At 48.9% G+C, this 21,782-nt stretch overlaps 1 protein-coding gene across 6 annotated transcripts in view; it reads left to right on the forward strand.

The window, feature by feature from the left end:
* NCOA1 (nuclear receptor coactivator 1) overlaps nt 1–21,782 on the forward strand; it is a 183,915-nt gene that overhangs the window by 109,268 nt on the left and 52,865 nt on the right. For all 6 annotated transcript variants that reach the window (XM_087773658.1, XM_087773663.1, XM_087773657.1 and 3 more), the window contains 2 exons: nt 11,825–11,931; nt 15,903–16,069. In XM_087773658.1, the coding sequence (XP_087629784.1) occupies nt 11,846–11,931; nt 15,903–16,069 (253 nt within the window). In that variant the 5' untranslated portion in view covers nt 11,825–11,845. The remainder of the gene's footprint in view (nt 1–11,824; nt 11,932–15,902; nt 16,070–21,782) is intronic.

A 21,782-nucleotide genomic window follows, 5' to 3' on the forward strand; every position in this document is an offset into this window, starting at 1 on the left:
CCCCCGTCGGGGTTCCTCCACTGTCAGGAAGTGTCAGTGATTTTTGCTGGGCTTATGACTGAAGTTGACCCAAAATAAAGACAGGCGTGATGGGCATCAATTGCTGGATTTTAAGGAGGAATTTTAGTTTGCCTAACTGCAGCGTAAATGATAACGAAATACGCTTTGTGCTCAAAAGGTGTGGAGTTGTGCGGCTGTTTGGGAGCTGTCAGGGCTGCCGTTTCACACCGTACCTTCCCCAAAACACGTGGTTTGGATGCATGTCTGGAAGATGGGGTTGCTGGATGTCCATCACCAGCATTACGGTGGCTCTACCCGGGCTGCTGGAGTATTTGCTCTGCGGCTGCAGGCCAGCGCTCCGGGTTTGTTCTGTAATCATGCATTTGAGGTCTCCAAGATATTATGCAAGTACAGAAACATGTAACAACAAAATTAGGGGTGCATGTATATATATAGGTAAATAAATCCTGCAAATTTTGGAGAGAAAGGACCTGTAGCCCAGCATCCCCCTTGCAGCAGGTCCATAACCAACATGACATGGTTACAGCAGGGTCACGCAGAGCATGGACCCCCACGCCTCTCCTGAAAAGGGTTTTTTCCCCACTCCATCCTGCTCTCTGCCTCCTGGTTGAAAGTGTTGGGGCTGGCTTTGCCGGGGAAAGCCGTGGCCTTGCCGGCGGCCAAGTCCCATCCCTGCTAATGAGGTTTCCATGCCATGGTCTGACGTAGGATGTGCCAGTGCCTTTGCTGCTTGCGAGTTACGGTGATTTTTATGAAACCACATGTGCTTATGCCGCAGTTTAATTTGTGCTACATGAGAACCTGATGTATTTGTACGTTCTGCCAAATACTTTCTTCTCCCCATAGAGAAAATTGTGTAATTGCAACGTGTAATTCACAAGCGTAATATGAAACTAAGTGTGTAATGTTCTGTGACTGCGAGGGAATTAGCCTTATTTTTCCCTTTCAGAAGCTGTATAAATTAACCCACTTTAACCCAATTTTAACTTTAAACCAAATTAACCATCAGTTACTGGGAGAAAAGGTTATGCTTCTTGCAGTTCTGTTTTGTATCTTATCTCTGCTGTAAACATTGCCAAGCAAGGCTTGTTGGCGTCGAGACACAAGCGACTCCGCAAGGAAGACTGCTCAAGGATGGCAACTAAATTGCACAGCCGTTTCTGGGCTCACCCCAGCTTTGTGTTTGCAACTTATTCCCATTATTAGTGCAAAGTAATTGCAAAAAAATAATAAATATGTATTTTTGCATTGAAAGAGCAAGGTTCCTGCTTGCAACGGAGAAAGAGCATCCTTTCCCAGCGATGGGACAGAGCTGTTGTAGCGTGCAAGGGTTGACCCTCATGCAGGAGCCCGCCACGAGCCCTTGCTCCCATGTCTTTTTAAGCAGAGCATTGCCATTTTTACCATCCGCCAGCTAAATTTCCCTCCCTTTCGCTCGTTGTCGTGTACTCAGTGGTACTAAAAGGAGACAGGCAACGAGAAAAATTATTACTTCTTATTAAAATTATGCACACTGAACCTTGACTCACCTTTTCAGAGGGTTTCGTGCATCACTGCTGTTTCTGATGCCGTACATTCATTTATCTCACCTTGCTACCAGGCTTGCTGCCTCAGAAAATATTAACCATGCATGATGCACCCTTGGGGGGATCTGGTGGGGCTGTCAGCCCTTGTCCTGAAATGAAAAATAGTGAAAGAAATCCAAGCAGGATGGCACTTAAATCCAGATCTTAAAGAGAGACTTAAACCTCACTGTGTCCGCCGCTGTAGAGACCAGTGCAACCAGCCCACCGCCTGGCTGATGGTTCTTCTTCAACCCACCCAGGTTTGGTTTTCCCCTCCCGTGGATGGCTCCGTGTCCACTAGCAGCAATGATTGAATGCCTTTCTTCTGGTTTTTGCATATACAGAAATATATGGATGCAAATGCTCGCGGAGTACGTGCTGACATTCGTGAGCAGCCCTGTAATAAGGCAGTTGGCGTGCTTTGGGGAAACAGCTGGTGTAAGAAGAAATTTGAATTTCTATTGGGCTTTTAATGAGGATAAAAAACAAAGCGGGTTTAATACTTGGAGATCTTTACATGGGCTTAAAATACCTGATCAGAGTAATTTTCAAGAGAAAATGATGCATCATCACCCTTTTAAATGGACTTTTCCCATGGGTGTAGCAGGTGGTGGTGGTGGAGTAACTCCGCTGATACAGAGTTATGACCCATACAAATTGAAAATAGTTGGTGGGTTCCCATCTCACCTAGCACCAAGGCATCTGTCTCTTACATATCTTTCATTGACTCGTTGTGCTTCTGGCATGAATTCAGGCTTGGTTTTGTCTAGGATCTTGGCAAGAGGGTTGAAATGGAGAGGGAATGAGCCTCAGCTGAGACCAGGTGGGTGCCTGTACTGACCCAGCTCTTGGAAAGGAGATGGCTTCTGGTCAAGAGGGGCATCAGCAGCAAAATTTCATCCCCTGCTTGCTCATAGCTCCGTCTGCTGAACCCCAGGACTGCAGTGAGGCTCAGGGTTTCTCCATCCTGAGCGCTTGAAGATGGAGCTGAGTTCAAATAGTGGGGACAGCAGGTGGTCACACCAAGGGTGTCCTGTCTGGGGACGTGGACAGTGCCATGGCAGCAGCGGGGTCCTATCCAGGCTCCTACCAGCCGGTGGGGAATGCAGCCACAGCTCGGGCAGGGGCAGCTTCAGGAGAAGGGGATGAACAAGTATCAAAGCTCAGATGAGTTTTACCGGCAGTGCCGTTCAGAGCAAGCAACGTGAGCAGAAACTCGGTAACACTGAAATGTAGATTGCTGTTAGAAACCTGTCTTCATGCTGTCATTTCAGACGGCAGCGTCTGGTGAGGTGCTTGTCCTCATTTCTGTTTTGTTTTTTTTTTTAAAAAAAAAGGTGCTTCAGTGTCATCATCCGTAGCAATGATCACTTCTGATCTCTTGACTCGGGAATCATCTGAGCAGCCGCCTTCTGGGGAAGACGTAGAAGAACCTATAGGACAGGGTGTTTTAGCAGGAAACTCTTGAGCTGATGCTCCAAGTTGCTAATAATTAATCACAGCAGCATTTTGGTGCTCCAGAAATTAATGTGGGGAGATGAGGTACAAGACAGCACCCTCTGAAGGCTTTGCTGGAGCTGGTGGGCTCCATTCTCGGGTAGCAGCATCAAGGACGACAGCACGAGGCAACTCGTCCTTTTTTGTTTTCCTGTATTTTTTGTAATGTAGCAGAAGGAAAAGCTTCGTTTCCACGTTTTCATCTTTCCCCCACAATTGGTTTTGGTTTGATTTGGTGCCCCGTTGTTCTTCCAAACAACCCCAGAGCAGCTTGGAAGGTGAATCCTAGAAAGTTCGGGCTGGTAGCAGAAGACGTGGTTGATCATTTACTCCTGAAAACCCTTCACAGTGCAGAGCGATTCCTACTGAGCTTATTTGCTTTATTTTTGGGGTGGGTTTTTTTTTTTTTGGCTTCCTATTTTCTAGCTGTCTTCCTTGTACTTGGCCGTGCAAGAGGATTCATGGTGGTAGCGCGGAGGTGCTCGGACAGAAGTGGGATGCCGGGGGGGGGGTTAGAAAATCCCGTGCTGTGACAGTCCCTGTCCCTCTGAGTGCACGATCTAATTAAGACAGACAACAGATGGCTACGACAAACAGATGTGGGTGAACACCAGGTAACAAGGAGATGATTGCAATTAGTGTAATAAGCAGCACATCAGTTATCTCCTGTCTGTTGTATTTTAGCTGAGGTGAGTTTTAAAGAGAGCTTGGGAAAATAACAGAGTGGCGTTGTGGATTTTTGGAGGTCTCCTTAGGCATCAAATATTGATTTCCCACAGCTGGATTATTCATTTTCATCGTGCTAAGGCGAAGCCCTTTACCATATCTTCCCATTCATTGGTAAAACAAATTGGCTGCTGGAATTATCCCCGGGCTAAAGGGGAATGACTGCTGTGGGTCTGTGAGTTGCAAATATGATAGAGATGATGGGCGTATTAAAATTCACACCTTCTCTTTGGACCGTCGCCTCTCTCAGGATGATACTCAGTCTGCCGGACATCGATTTATATACCTCTTTCCCTTCTTTTTGTGTTTTTTTAGGAATCATGTAGAGAGCAAGCAGTTGCAGAGCTGGCCTGCGGCTGGCCCCTGCTTTCATCCTTAAGGAATTCACTTGGATGCGTGTATTTTTGTTACCATATGCAAAATTCCCTTTGGCTGAATAGGTTCGATTTTATGGGTTGTACGGCCCGTGTTACCTTTCCAAAGCAAACGATTTCTTGTGGGCAGAAGGTGATGGAGAAGCCTGGATTTGGAGAGCAAAGCTCGTCTTCTCCATTGTGCAGTATGGAGCAGTTTCGGGTGCTCAGAATTAAAATTACAGGAATAATGGGGCCCTGGAAGGTGGGATTAGTGTCCTGTCTCTCTACCCCATTAGTATGAGGTTCACTCCTTCCCGTGGCTGCTCTGCAGAGGACCCGTAGGACCTGCGGGTGAAGGACTTGATTCTTGGTGCTGGCTGGCCCACCATGGCCACCATGGGTGGCTGTGAAGCCAAGGGCTACTCTTATTCCCCACGGGCACACCAGCGGGTTGGCATTTCCTACCTCATCTTCTGCAAAACCTTCTGCCGTGGTGAACGCAGGATGGGTTTGGTGCCAGGAGTTCGGTCTTCCACTGGGATGCGTTGGGTTTCTCTGTTAGGAGCAAACCCACCGAGGTCTACAAGGTGGGAAGAGACCTTCAGCTCTGCCCGCATCTCCTCGTTTGGTCCCAAAGAGCAAAATGCTCCTGGGGGGTTTGGTACCCCGTTGCGGACCGCTGCTGGGTGACGCGTGGCTGGGGTGCTCGCTGCGTGCCGGGGCTTTTCGCTTCCAGGGTGCCCTTCACAAGAGGATTCAGAGCATTTTGTAAATATTAAGGCAATTAATTCCCAAGGAAATATTAAGTTAATTAATTCCCAGGGTTTGCCAGCACTCAGGGGGCTGCTTGTTTGATAATCAGGAGTTTTCCATCCTTCTGTAAAAAAGAAAAACCTGTGTGTGTTGATAGCGTCTGACCTAGTAAACAGTTTGGAAGAAATTAAATTAAACTCTGACTTTTTGTTCCCTGTGTCACATCCCCAAAATGCAGAGCCTGTGCGTGTCCCCCTTGCCGGGAGTGCCGGTGCCGTGCTCCCCGTGCTGCAGCCACCGTCCCTGCTGCGGGAGGCTCGGACCCGCAAGACTCCAGTTTGTGCCTCTGCTTCCCTCTGCGACCTAGGACGAGTCCCCATCTCCCTGCCGCTGCCCCCCGAGGGATGGGAATAACGAGGCAGAGAAGTGAAATTCATCTTCAGAAACATTTTTAGCTGTCAAAATGTTAAATCTTTCATAAGGTTAATCTCTTCCACATCAGTCGAGTTTTTGATTGGTGGCTTTTAACCTGCGTTGCATCAGGGATGTTTAAACTCTTTATTTCCCTTGTGGCATAGCGGGAGTGGGGTATAGAAATGACCTGCCCGGGCCCACCCGAACTGCCGTGGTCCTTTCTCCTCCGTGCCAGCGGCAGTGGAAACCCTCTCCTGAAGGGTGTAGGCATCTCATGTGTCCTCCCTGTCCCTGCCCCGCAGGGCTGGCAGGTGGGTGAGGATGCGAGGAATTGAGACGGCGGGCTTTCGCTCCACCGCGTCCCCGAGCTGACAGCTTTTATTAGCCTGCTGCCTCCACAGAGCTGGCGATAATTACGATTTCTGCACATCCCGCTTATCTCCTCGGAAGGAAAGCAAACACCGGCCCTCCAGGCTGGACGGACGCGGGGGACATCGGAGCGTGCTGCTCTCTCCCTGAGTTCATCCTCCTCCCATCGCCATGGGCTCTGCTTGAAGAGGCGATGCGAGATCAGGCAGGGTGGATCTCCCGGCTGCCTTCACCTCTAGTTTTCCCCCCTGAGGCCAGTGAAAGTAAATCTTTATTCATCAGCTCCCTCCTCTTACAGCCCTAATGACCACGGAGATGTGGGCTCAAGGTAGGGTTGCTGCAAGCCCTCCTGGTGACCTTGAGCATGTCCCATCCAGCCTTGACTTGAGCATCATCGTCATCACCGTAACGATGGAAGCATCACTTGGTGTCGAGAGGGGATGTTCAGGCCAGGACAAGTAATGGGAACCAAGAGAAACCCAGTTGCTCATCCTTCCCGAGTTGGATGTCCCAGAGCCAGAGGGTCCGTCTGGCAGCATCTCTGCCAGGCTCAGGCAGAAGCTGGAGGGCTCGCAGGCTAGGCGAGAGGCGGGAGGAAAGGAAGCAGGGAAATTGGGGTAAGGAACCAAGAAAAGAGGATTTAGTTGGAAGGCAGACGTCTCTGCAGGCTGGAGCGATGGCATATGGATACAGGGATTTCCACTCCCCCCAACCCCCCAAAGGAGCGTTGCACAAAACAGATGTAACATTTGTTTTTGACAACTTCAGCCACCAAAAAACCAACGTTTAATCAGGACTTTACATCTCTCTCCTTTTTTTGTTGGGGATGAGGTCACAAAAAGATCTTTTAAAAAAAACCCATCCCAAAACTAACACCACATGCAGTAGGTTAGCAAGTGACTCACTCTTTCTCACCCGTTGCCTCTTCTCTATCCACATCACAGCTTCAGCGTTTCTTCTGTAATCTGCAGAAGTTTAAAAAAAAAAAAAAATTAATGCTTATTCTGACCCCAGCAATGAGAGAAGCAGCTGATGATGAACTTGTGAGGGGAACAATATAGACATGTCCTTGCGACACTCCAAGTATGCTCTTAATTACCTCTAATTGAGACTGCGTACGCCCAGATGGGTTATATTTTCATGATAAATAGCTGTAATATAAGGGACTTTCCCAACATTGTCATTTTCTTAAAAACAGCCGACTAATTCTGTCTCTCTCCTGTAAATGTTAATGTTATTTTGTAAGCATTTTTTTTGGTCAAATTCATCCAAAATGTGGGAAATACATTTTAGAAATAGGCAGTTCTGTTAGAATTAAGTATTTGGTGGCCAGCTCCATCTTCTGTGCTGTCAGTTCAAATCACTTGGGCTATTTGTATCTGCTAGAGGTAGCGATGGCCATCTTTGGGAAGCTATTGGAAATCCGTTGGCATTATTAGGAGAGCAGAAACATTAAGCCTCAATAATTCACATCTTTTTTCTTTTTTGTTATTTCTTGTTCATATGGAAATTGTATTCATGTCATGATCCCCAAGGTTGTGGTGGAATGTTGACGTTGGCTGGTGCTTCATCCTCCACGTCAAGGCTCTGGTCTCTGCTAGGATATTCGTTAGCATCCCAAAAAGCAGCGTCTTCTTCAGGTGGATGCTCCAGTATGGCACATTGGAGGAACGATGGAAGAGAAGAGGGTACAGGGTTGGAAATCAGAAGTGGTTTCACCTGCCTGGCCGTGGGCAGGTCACTTCAGCTCTTGGGCTTCTTATCCATGCCCCCTCTCCTTTTTTTTCTTCTGATTAGTCTCTGTGAGACTAATTAATCTCCAGTGAGCAAATGCAGTGGTGCATTGGGGTGCTGGTAACCAGAGGGGCCAGGGACGGGTGCCGTATCCCGATCAGTGGGGTAAGAGCCAGGGAGCAAGAACCGTGTGGATATGGAGAAGCTCCAAACCTTTGGCCTCGCCAGTGACTCGAGTTTAGCCCTGGTTTTGCAGGAGCCGGGGAGCTGCAGTCTGCATCGCAGGCGCTTGCTTTGCTGCTAAACATGGTGCATGTCACAGCTTTGCTCATTGACACCACTGCAGCAGGTCCATGGACTTGTGCACTAGCTGCGTGCAAGCCCAAGCATGAAGCTGCTGGTTGCAATGATAATATCCATCATTGTTGAAAATAAACCCTCTATGTTTTGGGTTTGCACCACGACACAGAATTTCTTCAGAGCAGTGGGTCTGCACCATGCCGTGATGTCTCTTTGGGGTGAGGCTTCATCCACAGGCATCCAGGGGGGTGCAAGAGGCCAACGCTCTTTGCATTGATGCAACGCTTTGGTCTTGCTCTTGTCATGGTCAAACGTCTCCCAAGGAGCCCCTGTGAGCGAGCAGCGCCGACGGGGACACCAGCAGCATTTTATACTGTCCCTTAATATATTTTTTGGTGGCTTGTGACAGCAGAGGAGCAATCAGTTTAGCAGAGGTCTGCATCAGAGAGCCCCCGTATTAAGCCTGGAAATCACTTCCCCCGCCTCCCTGGGCTGAACTAATTGGCTTGTTTTCATTACCATCCCGCCACCCTTGTCTGCCTCTGTTTGCTTTCCTAAACCAGCAGAATGTTAACGTTTTTACAAGAAGCCAGTGTTTAGAAATCAGGTTTCCAGTGAAATGGTCTGGAGCGCGGGCAGCGGCAGGCAGGACTGCCTTTCACCGGCAGCCCAATCCTTGCCCTCGGCGGGGGACGTTGTCCCCTGGTCTTGCCCTGAACCCAACGGGGCTTTTGAACCGAGTCATCCCTGTTATTTTTAGACCAAGTGACATTTTTTGGCTTGTCAGCCCTGGCAAGTTTTGCTGTAAAATAAACTACTTTTACAATAAAAAGAAACACTGAGTGTATTACATCAAGGGCTTCACTCAAGCCAAGGATTTCAGCTAAGGCTGCAATGTTGTCCTTAGTTCACCTCTCTAGGGCATATGGTCGCTCTTGCCAAGCCATGGTCCCCCAGCGGAGCATCCCGGTGGGATGGTCAACTTTACCTGCCATAGCCCTGCTCATTTTGTTAATTCAGTTGCCAAGAGGAAAGATGAGGACCTGTCAGAGCAACGCCACTTATGGAGACTCAGTGTTTTGGTGAGAGCAAGTTAAACCTTCAAGAAGATGGTTTAAACCCCAGTAAGCTTGTCTGAAACCCCAGTGAGACCTTCTTGCCCAGAGCAGATGATGCAGCACTTTTAGTTTTCCAATCTCTGAATTTTTCAAGAGTTTGCTTTTTTTCCCCTTCCTTATATTTGTGTTGGCATCGTTCCTTCTTGCAAACATGCCAAAGACCAGCGGGATGAACTCGGATCTGTGGTCATGGCTAGCTTGCTGGCATCTGCTCAGGGTTTCTGATTTCGGTGGATGAGGTCTCATGCCTGCGGCATCGATCGCCTGCGCTAATATTGCTAAAATGATTTCAGGAACTGCGTTCGCCTTAGCACCGGTGACGCAAGCGTTAGCAGAAATGCCTGCATGCTGCCGAAAGACAGGCTCTTTCCCCGTATCATTGTGTTAAGCACAGATATTTCACTTATTTTAGAGTAGAGGTTTTCAACGCTGAGCATGGACGGGGGTCACTGGGGAGCCAAAATGTGTAACACCCCCCTGGACACCTCAATCACAGGAGATAACGAAGCTGGTAAGGCTAGTTTTCATAGAATCAGCGAATGGTTTGGGTGGGCAGGGACCTCCAAAGGCCACCCAGTCCCACCCCTGCCATGGGCAGGGACATCTTCACCCAGACCAGGGTGCTCAGAGCCCCGTCCAACCTGGCCTTGAACGTGTCCAGGGATGGGCCATCTCCCACCGCTCTGGGCAACCTGGGCCAGGGCCTCACCGCCCTCAGCACAAACAATTTCTTCCTTCTGTCCAGTCTGAATCTCCCCTCTTTCCGTTTAAAACCATTCCCCCTTGTCCTGTCGCCGCAGGCCCCGCTAAAAAGCCTGTCCCCACCTTTCTTGTAGGCCCCCGTTAAGCACGGAGAGGCCGCAATCAGCTCTGCCCGCAGCCTCCTCCTCTCCAGGCTGAACCCCCCCAGCTCTCTCAGCCTTTCTCCCCAGCAGAGCTGCTCCAGCCTCTGACCATTTTGGTGGCCTCCTCTGGCCCCGCTCCAACAGCTCCATCTCCTTCCCGTGCTGAGGACCCCCGAGCTGGAGGCAGGGCTCCAGGGGGGTCTCCCCAGAGCACGGCAGAGGGGCAGAATCCCCTCCGTCGCCCCGCTGCCCACGCTGCGGGGGATGCAGCCCAGGAGACGCTTGGCTTTCTGGGTTTTAATACAAACACTGAGGTCTTCAAGCAACCAAGGAGCTGAGGAGATGCTCACGGCTGTATCCATCCCTCTCATCTGCTCTGAGGTCAGGATGAGGTGGTCTGCAGATGTGGTTTGGGACTCAGAGGACTTTCAAAAGCTGGTGGGACTTTAATCGTCACCTGTCTGAGTACGAGATGAGCCAGCGCCGATGGCTTTTGATGAGAGGCCTCCTTGTGCTGGTCTGGGCACGGGTGGGCGATGCTGGACCACTGAAGGCATCCCACTGCGCTTTCGGGCAGGCTGAATAAAATGTGGGGGGAATTTGGGCTGTGGGAACTGTGGATGTGCCTTCTAAGGTTCGTTTGATCACAGTCCGTCAGCAGTTTAATCCTTGTTGAAATTCCAGCTGTTAGAAAGGAATGGAAGAAATGAAGGGAATTAAGTTTAAGAACTTTAGTCCTTTTACTCTCTAAACTACTACCTTCTCATCCAGGATCCCATTGCTTTCTTTCTCGGGAATTGTATCTTCTCACAATGATAAACACTTCCAAAAATTCTAAAATAAATAAAGAATTTGGAAGGTGGCATTATCCAATACTGAATTATCGTGGTTACTGAATGGAAAATCACTGAATGGCTTTAGCAAAGCAAGGGAAGCAATGTGCGTAGCTGATTTCTTTTCTGGAGAAGCTCTGTCCCTTGATTTAACGTGTTGTACGAGGTTTTGACCCTGTCCTATACATGTGTTTAGTCCCGTTGAGGCAGTCGGAGGGGACTGGCTGTGTTCTCGGGTCAGAGAGTGTCACGGTCTTTGGCCAAACCTCTTTAACACCCTTCAAGGTGAAGTATCCGGAAAGAAGCCTTAATTGGCTTTCTTGCCTTTATTGGGCTTACACAGTATTTTATTCAATTAAATAAAAACATATAATTCATTGTTAAGGAGCATTAACATGTGGGACATTGCAATGTTATAGTCCTCATGACTTCTGGACCTTCTTTGGTTGCTTAGACCCCTCATTTGCCTTAGCATGGACTAGTTTACCCAACATCTGTTGAAATTACACCCTAAAAATAAATGTGAAATGTCCGTGTGTTGGAGAGAGCTGGAACCCAGGAGGTGCCCAGTGTTGGGACCGGCCAAGGACTGGCCGTGGTGGGAAGCTCTCTGCCAGGAGAAGGTTGGGGCTGGGAGGACCATGCGTGGGAGGCAGCCTCAGTGGGAGGTGGGGAAGGGGTTCGTGGGAGGGTGTCGCATCCCGTTAAGATATGAGTCAGTTTGCAGCTCTAATTAAAGCCCAGGCCATGTGCTGAGGGGAAAGGAGGTGGTGGGGGAGCAGGAGAGTAGACACAATGCGAGGGGTGGAACGTCCTCTGCCAGCCATGAGTCAGAGGAACCGGGGGGAGATGGCAGAGGAGCCGAAGATGGGCTGAAGGAGAAGCTTGCAAGAAAAGGAAACAAAACAAAAGCAAACGCACTTAAACAAAGCATTGAAACAGGCTGTGTTTAGATAGCTGTTAAAAAGCCGTAAGGCCAAGAAGCTAAAATTTGCAGGGATACAGGGAAGAGCTCGGTCTGTGATGTAAGGATAGTGGTGCTGGTGGTGAGGGCTTGCTTGGCCACATGGTGACCGGGGGACACCAAAAGGAGGGTAACATGATTGCGTGTTGTCTTCCCTTCGCACCGTTTCCTTCACAATTTCCTTCATCAATTCAATAAGGAAGACTTGTGTTGGGTTAGTTACCTCTTCAGAGGTCACTTGGTCCGTGTTTTCTGGCTCTGCCACGGAGGAACCACTTCTCCTGCAGCTGCAAAAAGCTTGTCCTTACCCTGTCTCTCTTCGGTTCCAGGTGCAAAGTAGGTCAACCAACATGAGTGGCCTTGGGGACAGCTCAACGGACCCTGCCAACCCCGACTCTCGGAAGAGGAAAGGCTCGCCCTGCGATACAGCCCAGAGGTACGTGCGCTGCTCCCAATCCGTCCCCTGCCGCGGCTACTTTGTCATTCCCACTGCGTCGCTCCGTCCCGTCTGCTCGAGCAGATGGAGCCGGGTTTCAGCCACTCGGAAACGTTCACACTTCCCACCAGAACTTCGCTTTGCTTTTAGCAGTGGCTGCGGTGGAAGATGGAGCATGATGGAAATGCGGCTCCCCATCTGCTCTGCTTGTTGTTAGGTGGCAAATGATGATTAGAGGCTCGTTATCAAAGTTAGCGTATTGATTTTATAAATTGAGAGCGCTCAGAGCATCAGGAAAGCTTTCTTGGGGTAAATTTGGGGGAGATACTTCTTCGAGGTCTGCAGATCATCCCAAGCCTTCTGTCTCTTCACACCAGATTCCCAAGAAATCTGTGTTTTTGTAATATTCAGAAACTCCGGTGGAGACCCTCTTGCTCCATGGTGCAATTACAGAACAGAAAATATTTCTGTCTGAAATATCTTCGTGTCTTTGTGCTCCTGCAGACTGCTTCAAAGCTCAGCTCACTGCAGTAAGGCAGCTTTTGCTTATGACCGAGCCTTCTCATCCCAGCTACCTTGCCACCTGATTTAAGACTACAAAGTCCTCGATAGAGGCAGTTGTGATCTCCTTCCACAGGCTTTTCCAGGCTCCCTGTAAATCCAGTGCATCTTTTTTCCATGGCGATATAGTCTGTTAGTAAGGATGAACGTGTGGTGCTGCTGCTGGCTCCGTGTCCCTGCTGCCTGGGATGCTGTTTTGCTCATCGTCCTAGAATATTGATGCACTGAGCAAACCCCAGGTGTATTTTCTATCACTTACAGCTCATGCATGATATTCTGGACAATAAATGTAAAGGCTATGGTGTTCCAGTAGAGAGAATTAAGAGGTTGTTTGCGGATTTCTATTTATTGCAGTTTTTGGTTGCGACATCTCCCTTCTGTAGAGTTCATGCACCTTCTTACAGAGGCTCTGTGGTTCATGGCTTAGCTGGGCCATTAAAGGAGTGATAATTGCAGAACGTGTTTCGATAGCGCTTGTAGCTGTCTTACTCCTAACAAATACTTCTGTAATCACGTGAAATATTTCCCCTTTCTGGCTGAGCCACTTCAGTCAGAACTCTGCAGCCCTTGCTGCTGTCTCCAGGCTGGTCTCGGAGCTGGTCCTCACCCTGGAGGTGAGTGTGGGGTGAAGCTGTTGGTCCTTGGGTCCAAGCAAGGTGGGCTTGGACACCTCTTCTGGAAGGAACTGCTCTCCGGATGGATGAGCACACACCTGGCTTTGCTTCACCTGGTCTGCCTTTGGAAAGGAGATCTCTCGTGGTTTGTTTTCTAACCCCTAAGCACCCCAAGAAAACCTTCTGCTGCCGACACCAGGGGTCTTTCAAAATACGAAGAATGAACTGATCGTAGAGAAGCAGAAACTTCTGGATGAAGGATTCTCCTGCCTTGTCCAAGCACAACGAGTTTTTACATCCACAAAGCATTTTCAGAGGGGTTGACTCAAATACTTGTCATTGGGTCGGCCATCCAACCCCGAACACTGGAGCTGAAGCATTTTACCAAAATCTAGATGAGAAATCCTCATCAGTGCTGCGTCCTCCGTCCTTCAGACCATCTCCCGACTCGCAGCCGCGGTGGGGAGGGACCTCATCCTCCTCCCTGGGCTGGCCAGAGTCCTCTGTAACGTACTCCAGAGCAAAGTGAACTTCAGAACTCCTTTGTTAAAACCTGGAAGGTTTAACTATTGCTTTTGATGATACTTGGGAGTCATAAAGAACAGCCCACTGCTGTAATATTCTCATGATGCTTTTATGTAAGGAAAATTGGCCAATTTTCCCTCCTACAATTTGAAAGTTGCCACAGCAACAGCGACATTAAGGGTTTTCATGAAATGAGCTCACCCACAACAGAGAGATTTTTTTTTCTCCCCTCTGCTATTGCTTTTTGGTTCGCAGGGAGAGCTAGGAATTAATTTGACCTTAACTAAAATACTTGCTCAGCTCCTTCGAGAAGCATTTGCCTGCCCATTGCCGGGGAGCGCGCCAGCGCTGGTGTCACTGATACCTATGCAAAAAGAGGCTGAGGTCCATGGCTGGACTCAGCGCTTCTGCAGCAGGTGGCCATCCGACCTACCTCCGTGAAGCTCTTTTTGCTGCCCGTGAGCCCTTAGCACCCATTGGCAGCTGCCTGCTAGGGAAGCGAGGGCTCCTGCGCCCACCCGAGCCCACTGCAGAGGAGGTTCCAGGTCGCAGCCCGTGTCTCCCATGGGAGGTCTCACTTGTGGACTTCACGAGATGGGTGGCCCGAGCAGAAACACGGCTTCTGTTCTCCACACCTGCAGCTGGCTTTGCTTTTTCTTTTTCCTTTCTTTTTTGATTCTGGTTCTCCACTGAGTTAAAGGAGGGCGAGTCATTGCTGTCACTCCTCTGGGCAACCACACCACCTGGAGAGACATGGGCAGGAGGAGAAGCGAGGTGATGGAGAGAGAACTTGGGAGGCAAGGGGAGGTTCATCACGGAGGCTCATCCCTGCAGTCATCGGGTATTTTCATGTGAGAGCAAGTTTAAGCAGCAGCATAATGCCCAAGAGACAACACCTACCTGTCAGACCTGGATATTGAGCTATTAAAGTGTCTGGAATTAGGAAAAAATAAAGAAACATCTGTGCAGCCTACCTGAGGAGCTCCGTAGAGGGGAAGGCTGGTGGTGTCTCATCCCCTTTTGGACAGATATGGTTTCCAAAGGGTCTCTGCAGAGTTATCAGAGTATATTCATGCTCTGGTTGGCTTGCACTCTCAGCAGATAAAATAAACCAAACCTCTTTTCCAAGCCTTCAGCTCTTAGCAGAGCTCATTTGGCCACATCGCACAAGCCAGAGCATGTCTGCAGTGGGACAAAAATCTTCCGAGCCGGACTTTTGGAATCAGCTTTTCTAACCAGTGTTTTCTCAGCCCCTCCGTGAGCAGTGGAGCCTCTCTGAGGCCAGAAACATCTCACCGTGCCCACAGGCATCTCAGCAGCTTCTTGGTGTCCGGTAAATAATAGGGAATTTCAGGCAATACTTCTTACATAGAGTGCTGGGCGTCCTGCGGAGGCTGTAACAAAAAATGAAGGGGCTTATTGAAAACCAACCTGATAAAAGGCATCGCGAGCGGTGTAGAGCCGTGTTGGGCATTTTGAGCTGTCCTCATTCCATCCCGTCGTTGATGTAGTGGAAGGTATTTAAGGAAAATGTGTCTCGGTGTGACTGTCCCATATGCACAGTTCGTTTTGGTGGCTTTGATGCTTATAATGTCTTTGATAAAGGAATATGTTGCAGTGTCCAGAGTAGCTTCGGTGATGGCCACGTAAATAACATACTCTCAATTCCCAGAATTTAGAAATAGTTGATGGGAGAGCATTGGGCTTCTGCAGCGGCTGGGAGCTAAAAGAAAAGCTGCTTTCGTTGGGACAAGAAGGTTGATCTCATGAATATTTTGCGTCTTCCTCTTGTCACCGTTGATTCAGATTTTCACTTTGGTGAACTCCGGTGGATGTTGTTAACCTTTATGTGTGAATTTAGGATTAAAGTTGGCAACAGCTGGAATAGTGGCTGTGGAAAAATAAGAGGCTGTGTATAACTGTGTATATTTTTGTATGTATTTTTGATTAGTTTTGTTATGACCCATTTATAGCTATTTTTGAGAGGAAGGCAGAGTCCTGAAGATTAGAGGTTTGTTTTTGTTGGGGGTGCCTGGCTAGCTCTGTGTATCTCCCTTGGCACTAATTTTGATTATTTTTATATGCATAAAAATATACAAAAGCCTGAACGAACTCCCCAGTATTTTGGAGATATTCGGTTTATAGCACGGTCATCACTCCAGCCAGTAGTTATATTTCTGCGTTCTTGTCCAGTGCCCAGGTGTGACTAGACTGAGCAGTAGGAAAAAATCATTAACATGACTTTTAATTTTTTTTTTCTTTCTCTAACAGCAATGAAAAGCGGCGCCGGGAACAGGAGAACAAATATTTAGAGGAGCTGGCAGAGCTGCTGTCTGCAAACATCGGGGATATCGACACCCTGAGTGTCAAACCTGACAAATGCAAGATCCTAAAGAAGACGGTTGATCAGATCCAGCAGATGAAGAGGTTGGAGCAAGGTAAGGCGGCAGCCTTGGCTTGTCGGGAAGCTTCAGAGTAAGAGCGTTCTCCTAGTACCCTTCAGACACTAAATTGCAGCAGATAATCACGACTTAATTCATGAAAAATCATGACATAATCGTTCCATTTGCAATAGTTTTCCTTCTCCCACTTTTATGAAAGCATTAATACGAAAGGGTAGGCTTTGCCCTCATTGCTTGGCTTGTTTAAGATGCCACCTTTGTTTCTGGTGCAAGGTGGCACTTTACTCCATGTTTGTGATTCATCTGGAAATTATTCCTTAGATTAAAATAATCAGAAGTACTTGCTAAGCTTTCAGGATCAGGCCCATTAAGTGCTTATCAGCAATACTGCTATTAACTGTGTGCAGAAACCCCGTTTTCTAGCCAGGTAAGGTGAAGGACAGATAGCTCTGCCACACGCTGTGCAAGACTTGGTGAAGAACCATGTCCCCTTGTCAGATCTGTTCTCCTGCCAAGCGAACAGATTAGAGGGGGCATTAATCCACCTCCCGCCAGTGAATACTGCGCTGTAACCGGTAAACAGAGGAGAGATGCTTGAGAAGCCATATAAAGGTTAAAATTCACCCCGAGTGTCAGCTCATAGACTGAAATGTAGAAGTCCAAAGGGCTCAAGTGATGCACAGGAGAAGGGGTGAGGTGTATTAAGGAGGGAGTAAGACTTGTTCAGGTCCTTGCAACCCAGCGTCGCTCCTGGAGCTGCTGCAGGTGGGCTCCAGCTTGCTCCGCATCACGCCTGCTACGGGCTGCCCATCTCGTGCGCTCAAATACTTTGTCCTTTGTGCAAATACTTTTTCCTTCGTGCAAGTACTTTTTCCTCTGTGCAAGTGCTTTGTCCTTTGTGCAAATACTTTGTCCTTCGTGGAAACATTTTGTCCTTCGTGCACAAGGTGAATCCCACTAAGTATTAGCTCTGAGAGCGCGTCATCCATCAAGCGTTGCCTTTGCCAAAGCTCCCGCTGCACGCTCTGAGTGGAGTGGTGTTGCCTCATAACAGATGTTAAATTTTTCCCAAATCCTGTGGCTGGAAAGTGGGTACGCACGCACAGGCGCTCCATAGAATCGCAGAAGGGTTTGGGATGGAAGGGATCTCCAAAGGCCACCCAGTCCAACCCCCTGCCATGAGCAGGGACATCTTCACCCAGACCAGGGTGCTCAGAGCCCCGTCCAACCTGGCCTTGAATGTGTCCAGGGATGGGCCATCTCCCACCGCTCTGGGCAACCTGGGCCAGTGCCTCACCACCCTCAGCGCAAACAATTTCTTCCTTCTGTCCAGTCTGAATCTCCCCTCTTTCAGTTTAAGCCTGGCATTGCCGTAGGTCCTCCCAGCTCACTATTATTTTAGGCACCGAATTTTGCATGGTGGCAAAGCATTCGGCTCACGTTGCGCAGCCTGTCCAGGCTTCTCGATGAACCAGGACGACTGCTTTTAGATTTCATTCACGTTGTGCCCAGGCTCTGAAAGGAGTTTGGTAGCGGGTGAGTACGCCCAGGTTCCTGCTCGCTGCCACTTCCTTGTTCATTAGTTTTCTTGACATTGCACGGCAGGGCTGAACATTAACTAGGGCAAGCACTACTTAAAAATATTATGCCTTGAGCTTTGCTCTGTATTGCCGGCTTATCTAGTGCCAAATTACCGAGGAAAAGAAACTTCACCTGTGTTTGTTCTTAGCAGTTTACTGCGAGAGTGTGTTACATGAGGAGGTAGGAAAAATATGGCAAAAGTCAGAATATTTGTGGCCAGAGAGAATTTTCTGTCCTTGTAGTTATATTGAGTGTTAGACGTCATGTTTCCCTGCCCGTGTCCTTCCTCCTCCTCCTCCTCCTCTCTGTTTCTCAGCCATAAACCTGATTAATATTTGCTAACTGTTGAGGGTGGGGTTTTGCTGCTAAAGTATTGTGAACGGCGACGTATCCCGCAGCATTGGCCGTGCTCCTTCTAACGCTCCGTTAGGAAACCCCCCTGGAGACGTGATTTCATGTAACAGAGAGGAGCCGGGGAGTTTGGACTTTGCCGTGATGTGTTACAGCCGGCTCAGGACATCCCAGCAAATGATGGTGTTCGGCCCAATAATAAGCAAAACCCATAAGCATGGGGAAAAATGATGCTAAACCTCGTAGCAGAGCAGATTTGAATGAAAAAACAGCCAACGTCCTGTTACTAATTTAATTTGGAAAATGTGCCAGGCGCAGAGCTGGGGAGCTTGGGAGGGGGCAGGTGGCAGCACCGGGGGAGCGGGGACATCCCGGGGTGGGCATCATCCCTGCTGCCAGCCCTGGAGAGTTTGGAGGTTGCATCCCACCCGCTCTCCCCTCCCTGCACCTCCACCGCGAGTCGTCCTCGGTTTTAACCCGCAAAGGGGTGGAGGAGCTGGCAGAAGCTTGCAGATGGATCGCACGCAGGGGCTGAGCCCTCCCTCCCATCCCCCTGCCTGCTGGGCTGCTATTTAAAGTATGAAGCAAATGCTTTTAGAAAAGATTCCTAGGTCTGGACACCTTCCAATGTTAGTAATGTACAGTTGGCAGAACAAGCGGTTTGCGGCTGTGGCAGCAACCTGAAATTCATCTGCCAAGACAGCAATAAACGCAGCGGAGGAAGAGGCCAGACAGTTAATTTTTCAGCCTTTGTCCATCCCGCAAAAGTTTTTTTGATTTTTTCGAGTCGGGTGGTTTGAGTGTTGGAGCCTTGAACCGTGCCTGTGTGCGGTCGCTCGCCGGGAAAGGAGGAGGAAAGGCCACCGATGTCTCCTGGGCAGTGTGGAGGTCAGCAAGAAGATTTCTCTTCTTGGATCTGAGGTCCATCCGTGCGGACCTCCCTCCCCTTGGCCTTCAGATTGGCGTCATGCCCAGCACATGGATGCCGGAGGTCCTCTCCTGGGGTAGGTCCTCTGCTGCGGAGCCATGCCGTGAGATGGACCTGATGTCCATCCATCACGCGGAGGTGAGCTCGCCCAAGGTTGTTTGAATTCAGAGCAGTGCTGCCGCGGTCAAAACCCAATGGTGGCAAGCTGGACAGCTTCGCTGCTCAACACGCGTCGCTCTTTGGCTTGCAGGGTTAGCAGAGGTGGTGTAAAGGCCGTTAGAAGCAGCCATCAGGTCAGTGTGGTGGAGCTGTGATGAAGTTAGGAGGCTGCAGGACAGGGAGGAGGCTCGGTTGCTGCTGGGAAGGCAGCCGGTGCATGGTTGCAAACACAAAAATGAGGCATTTTGGTCATATAGGAGAGTGCAAAAATGAGCAGAGGTATTGGAAAAGCTTCACTGATGCACGGACCACTACTTGTTTTGTTCTTTTTCTGTAAATGATGTAATACTTGATGCCTACCCTGCAAGTGCTGTGGAGGTTGGGGTCACCCTTGCCCCGAGGATAGGCAGAGCCTTGGCACCCAACGCCCCTGCAATGCCAGGCTCTGCGGTGGCAGGCAGGCTCCAGAAAGGTATTTCCTTTTTTCCCCCAGATTATTTTTTTAATTAAATGCCGCAGCTTTGGGAGAGTGATAACCTTTGGTTTATGGAAGGGGTGATGAGCAGTGTGCAGATACCTGATGGAGATGGGAGCCGGCGGAGGGGTCATCTCATCTCCCTTGTAGAGCTCCCAACCTTGGCAGTGTCCTTTTTAAGATGAAGCCACCAAGTCTTTTCCCAAAAGCCCTCTCCTTTGATAGGCTGCTTAATTTCCTTCCCGAGCAGGAGTATAAATGCAGCACCTTAATAGAATAAATCAAATAGTATTGAGCTTTTCGTTACACCGCCTACAAACTCAAACAGCCGCAGAGGGTTGCCCTTGAAACACCTCCTAAGGCATCGCAAGTGACTCTACCACCGCCGGTGTCCAAAGGACCTCCTTCCCCCCGTCCTTCCTGCGTTTGCTCATCGCCGCTCGCTGGCGGTCTCTCCCGCTGTGCCGCCGTATGTTCGGCTTCTGCGGGAATCGGTGCGCAGAGCCGGCAGCTACCTGCTCCAGGAGCAGCCGCGGCATGGCTACCGGCCCCGCCAGGACGTGTGGGGTGATGCTCCTGAGTTTCTGGTCCTGTCAGGTCCAAAAACCCCAGCAGATTTACTCTGTAGTTACCAAAATAAAGGATTTATTCAGTGTTTGCTTGGATTTGTACAACTTAGCTTGTCTTATGAAGGACCCCGAGTTGCTGCTTGCCTTTGCAGTGCAAGGCTTCTTATGGCGATGGAGGGTCGTATGACCCCATGGATGACACCTTGAGCCCCAGGGAAGCCTGGCTTTTCGGTGATGGAGCTGCTGAATTTATTTTTATAGATGTATAAAGAAAAAAAAAATTCAGATCTTTATTAATGCAGTTTTATTCTGTAATAATGCTACAGAATAGTGACCTGATTTTGGGACGTTTTGAAAGGGCACTAGGCAAAAAATTAGCTTTCTTTCCCAAACATTACTGTGTTAAGTGCAAAGATGACCCTCAGTTTTTAAGTTGAGTTACTTTGGGCAGGGAGAGGGAGAGGGCTATTTCTTGAGCCTTTACTTTAATCATTTTCAGGGGTTTTAGGGATAAGAGCATTTCTGTGTCTTCTCAGACTGCACAAAAATTCCACAACTTGTTCTTCTGCTGCATAGAGGTATCCTCTTTCGGGTCCAACAAAACCATGGAGCAGTTGTGTCCTCCTGACATCTTTTTATTTGGTTTTTTTTCCTGAAGTGTGGACATAATAAGATGGGCTCCTTCAAGCAAGTTTGTGCTCCTTTGTCACTAGGACACATGAACCCAAAAAGAAGAGGACCCTTAATTTAAGACCACCCCCCCATTTGGAATTTAACCTACTGGGGGAAGTAATTTTCCTTTTGGGTAAATACAGCAGGTTAATTAAGTGAAGTATATGAACTAAGTATTGATTTTGCCTGCTTTGTTGCATACGATCATTGGGCTGTCAGTGGCTTTCCTTTAATTAAGTTTCCCTGCTGTCTTGTCATATGCTTAGATTTGGCCCTGGATTTATTTTGTGACATACATGTACTGCTTCTAGCGCAGAGAGGTCCTGGGTCCTCAGTGGGACGTATGGAAACCTCTTCAAAACGAACGCTGCGTTTCTTCTTGGGTTTGGGAATGCCAACACATGGTGAGCTTTAAAGAGAGAACAAAAAAGCCTCGGCTTTGTATTTAGCGGTGGTCAGAAAATGGTGAAGTGGTGGCCTGGGAAGAGGCTTCTCCCACAGCCTGCAACAGCGGCGTGAGGTTTTGGGAGGAGGAGAGGAGGAGACCTTGTCCTCGGGCGCTGAGTCAAGAGCCCCTTCTTGTCGCAGCAGCTGAGTGATGTGGTACGTTATTAAAGACCATAAAATTACTCCCATAAAACCACAAAGTGAGTAATTGCGTGCAATGTGTGGAAGCAAGTCGCAGAGCCGAAGCCCCTTGGCGAGCTTTACCCCAAAGCATAGGAACCCAGTGCAGAGCAATTAAAGGCTTTCAGCTGGTTTCTTCTGCCCAGGTCCAGGCTCCCACATTACCCTCAGTCCACGGGGTTTTGTGTCCACAGCCCCTGGTGATGGAGCTCTACGTGGACTTTCATTAGCTTTGTGGAAATATCTAGCCCAAGTCCATGTTACTGATTCTGCAAAGGAGCTGGACATCTCCGGTGCAGGAGTGGAAGGAGCCTTTGGGACCTTCTTCCTCACTCGGCTTTGTTTTGCCAGGATAATGTAGTTCAAGTCTTTAGGCATTTTTTGTTC

The sequence above is a fragment of the Nipponia nippon genome, unplaced genomic scaffold, assembly GCF_047370975.1.
Source record: "Nipponia nippon isolate SJK-2023a ecotype South Korea unplaced genomic scaffold, ASM4737097v1 scaffold_4, whole genome shotgun sequence".
Taxonomy (NCBI): Eukaryota; Metazoa; Chordata; class Aves; order Pelecaniformes; family Threskiornithidae; genus Nipponia; species Nipponia nippon.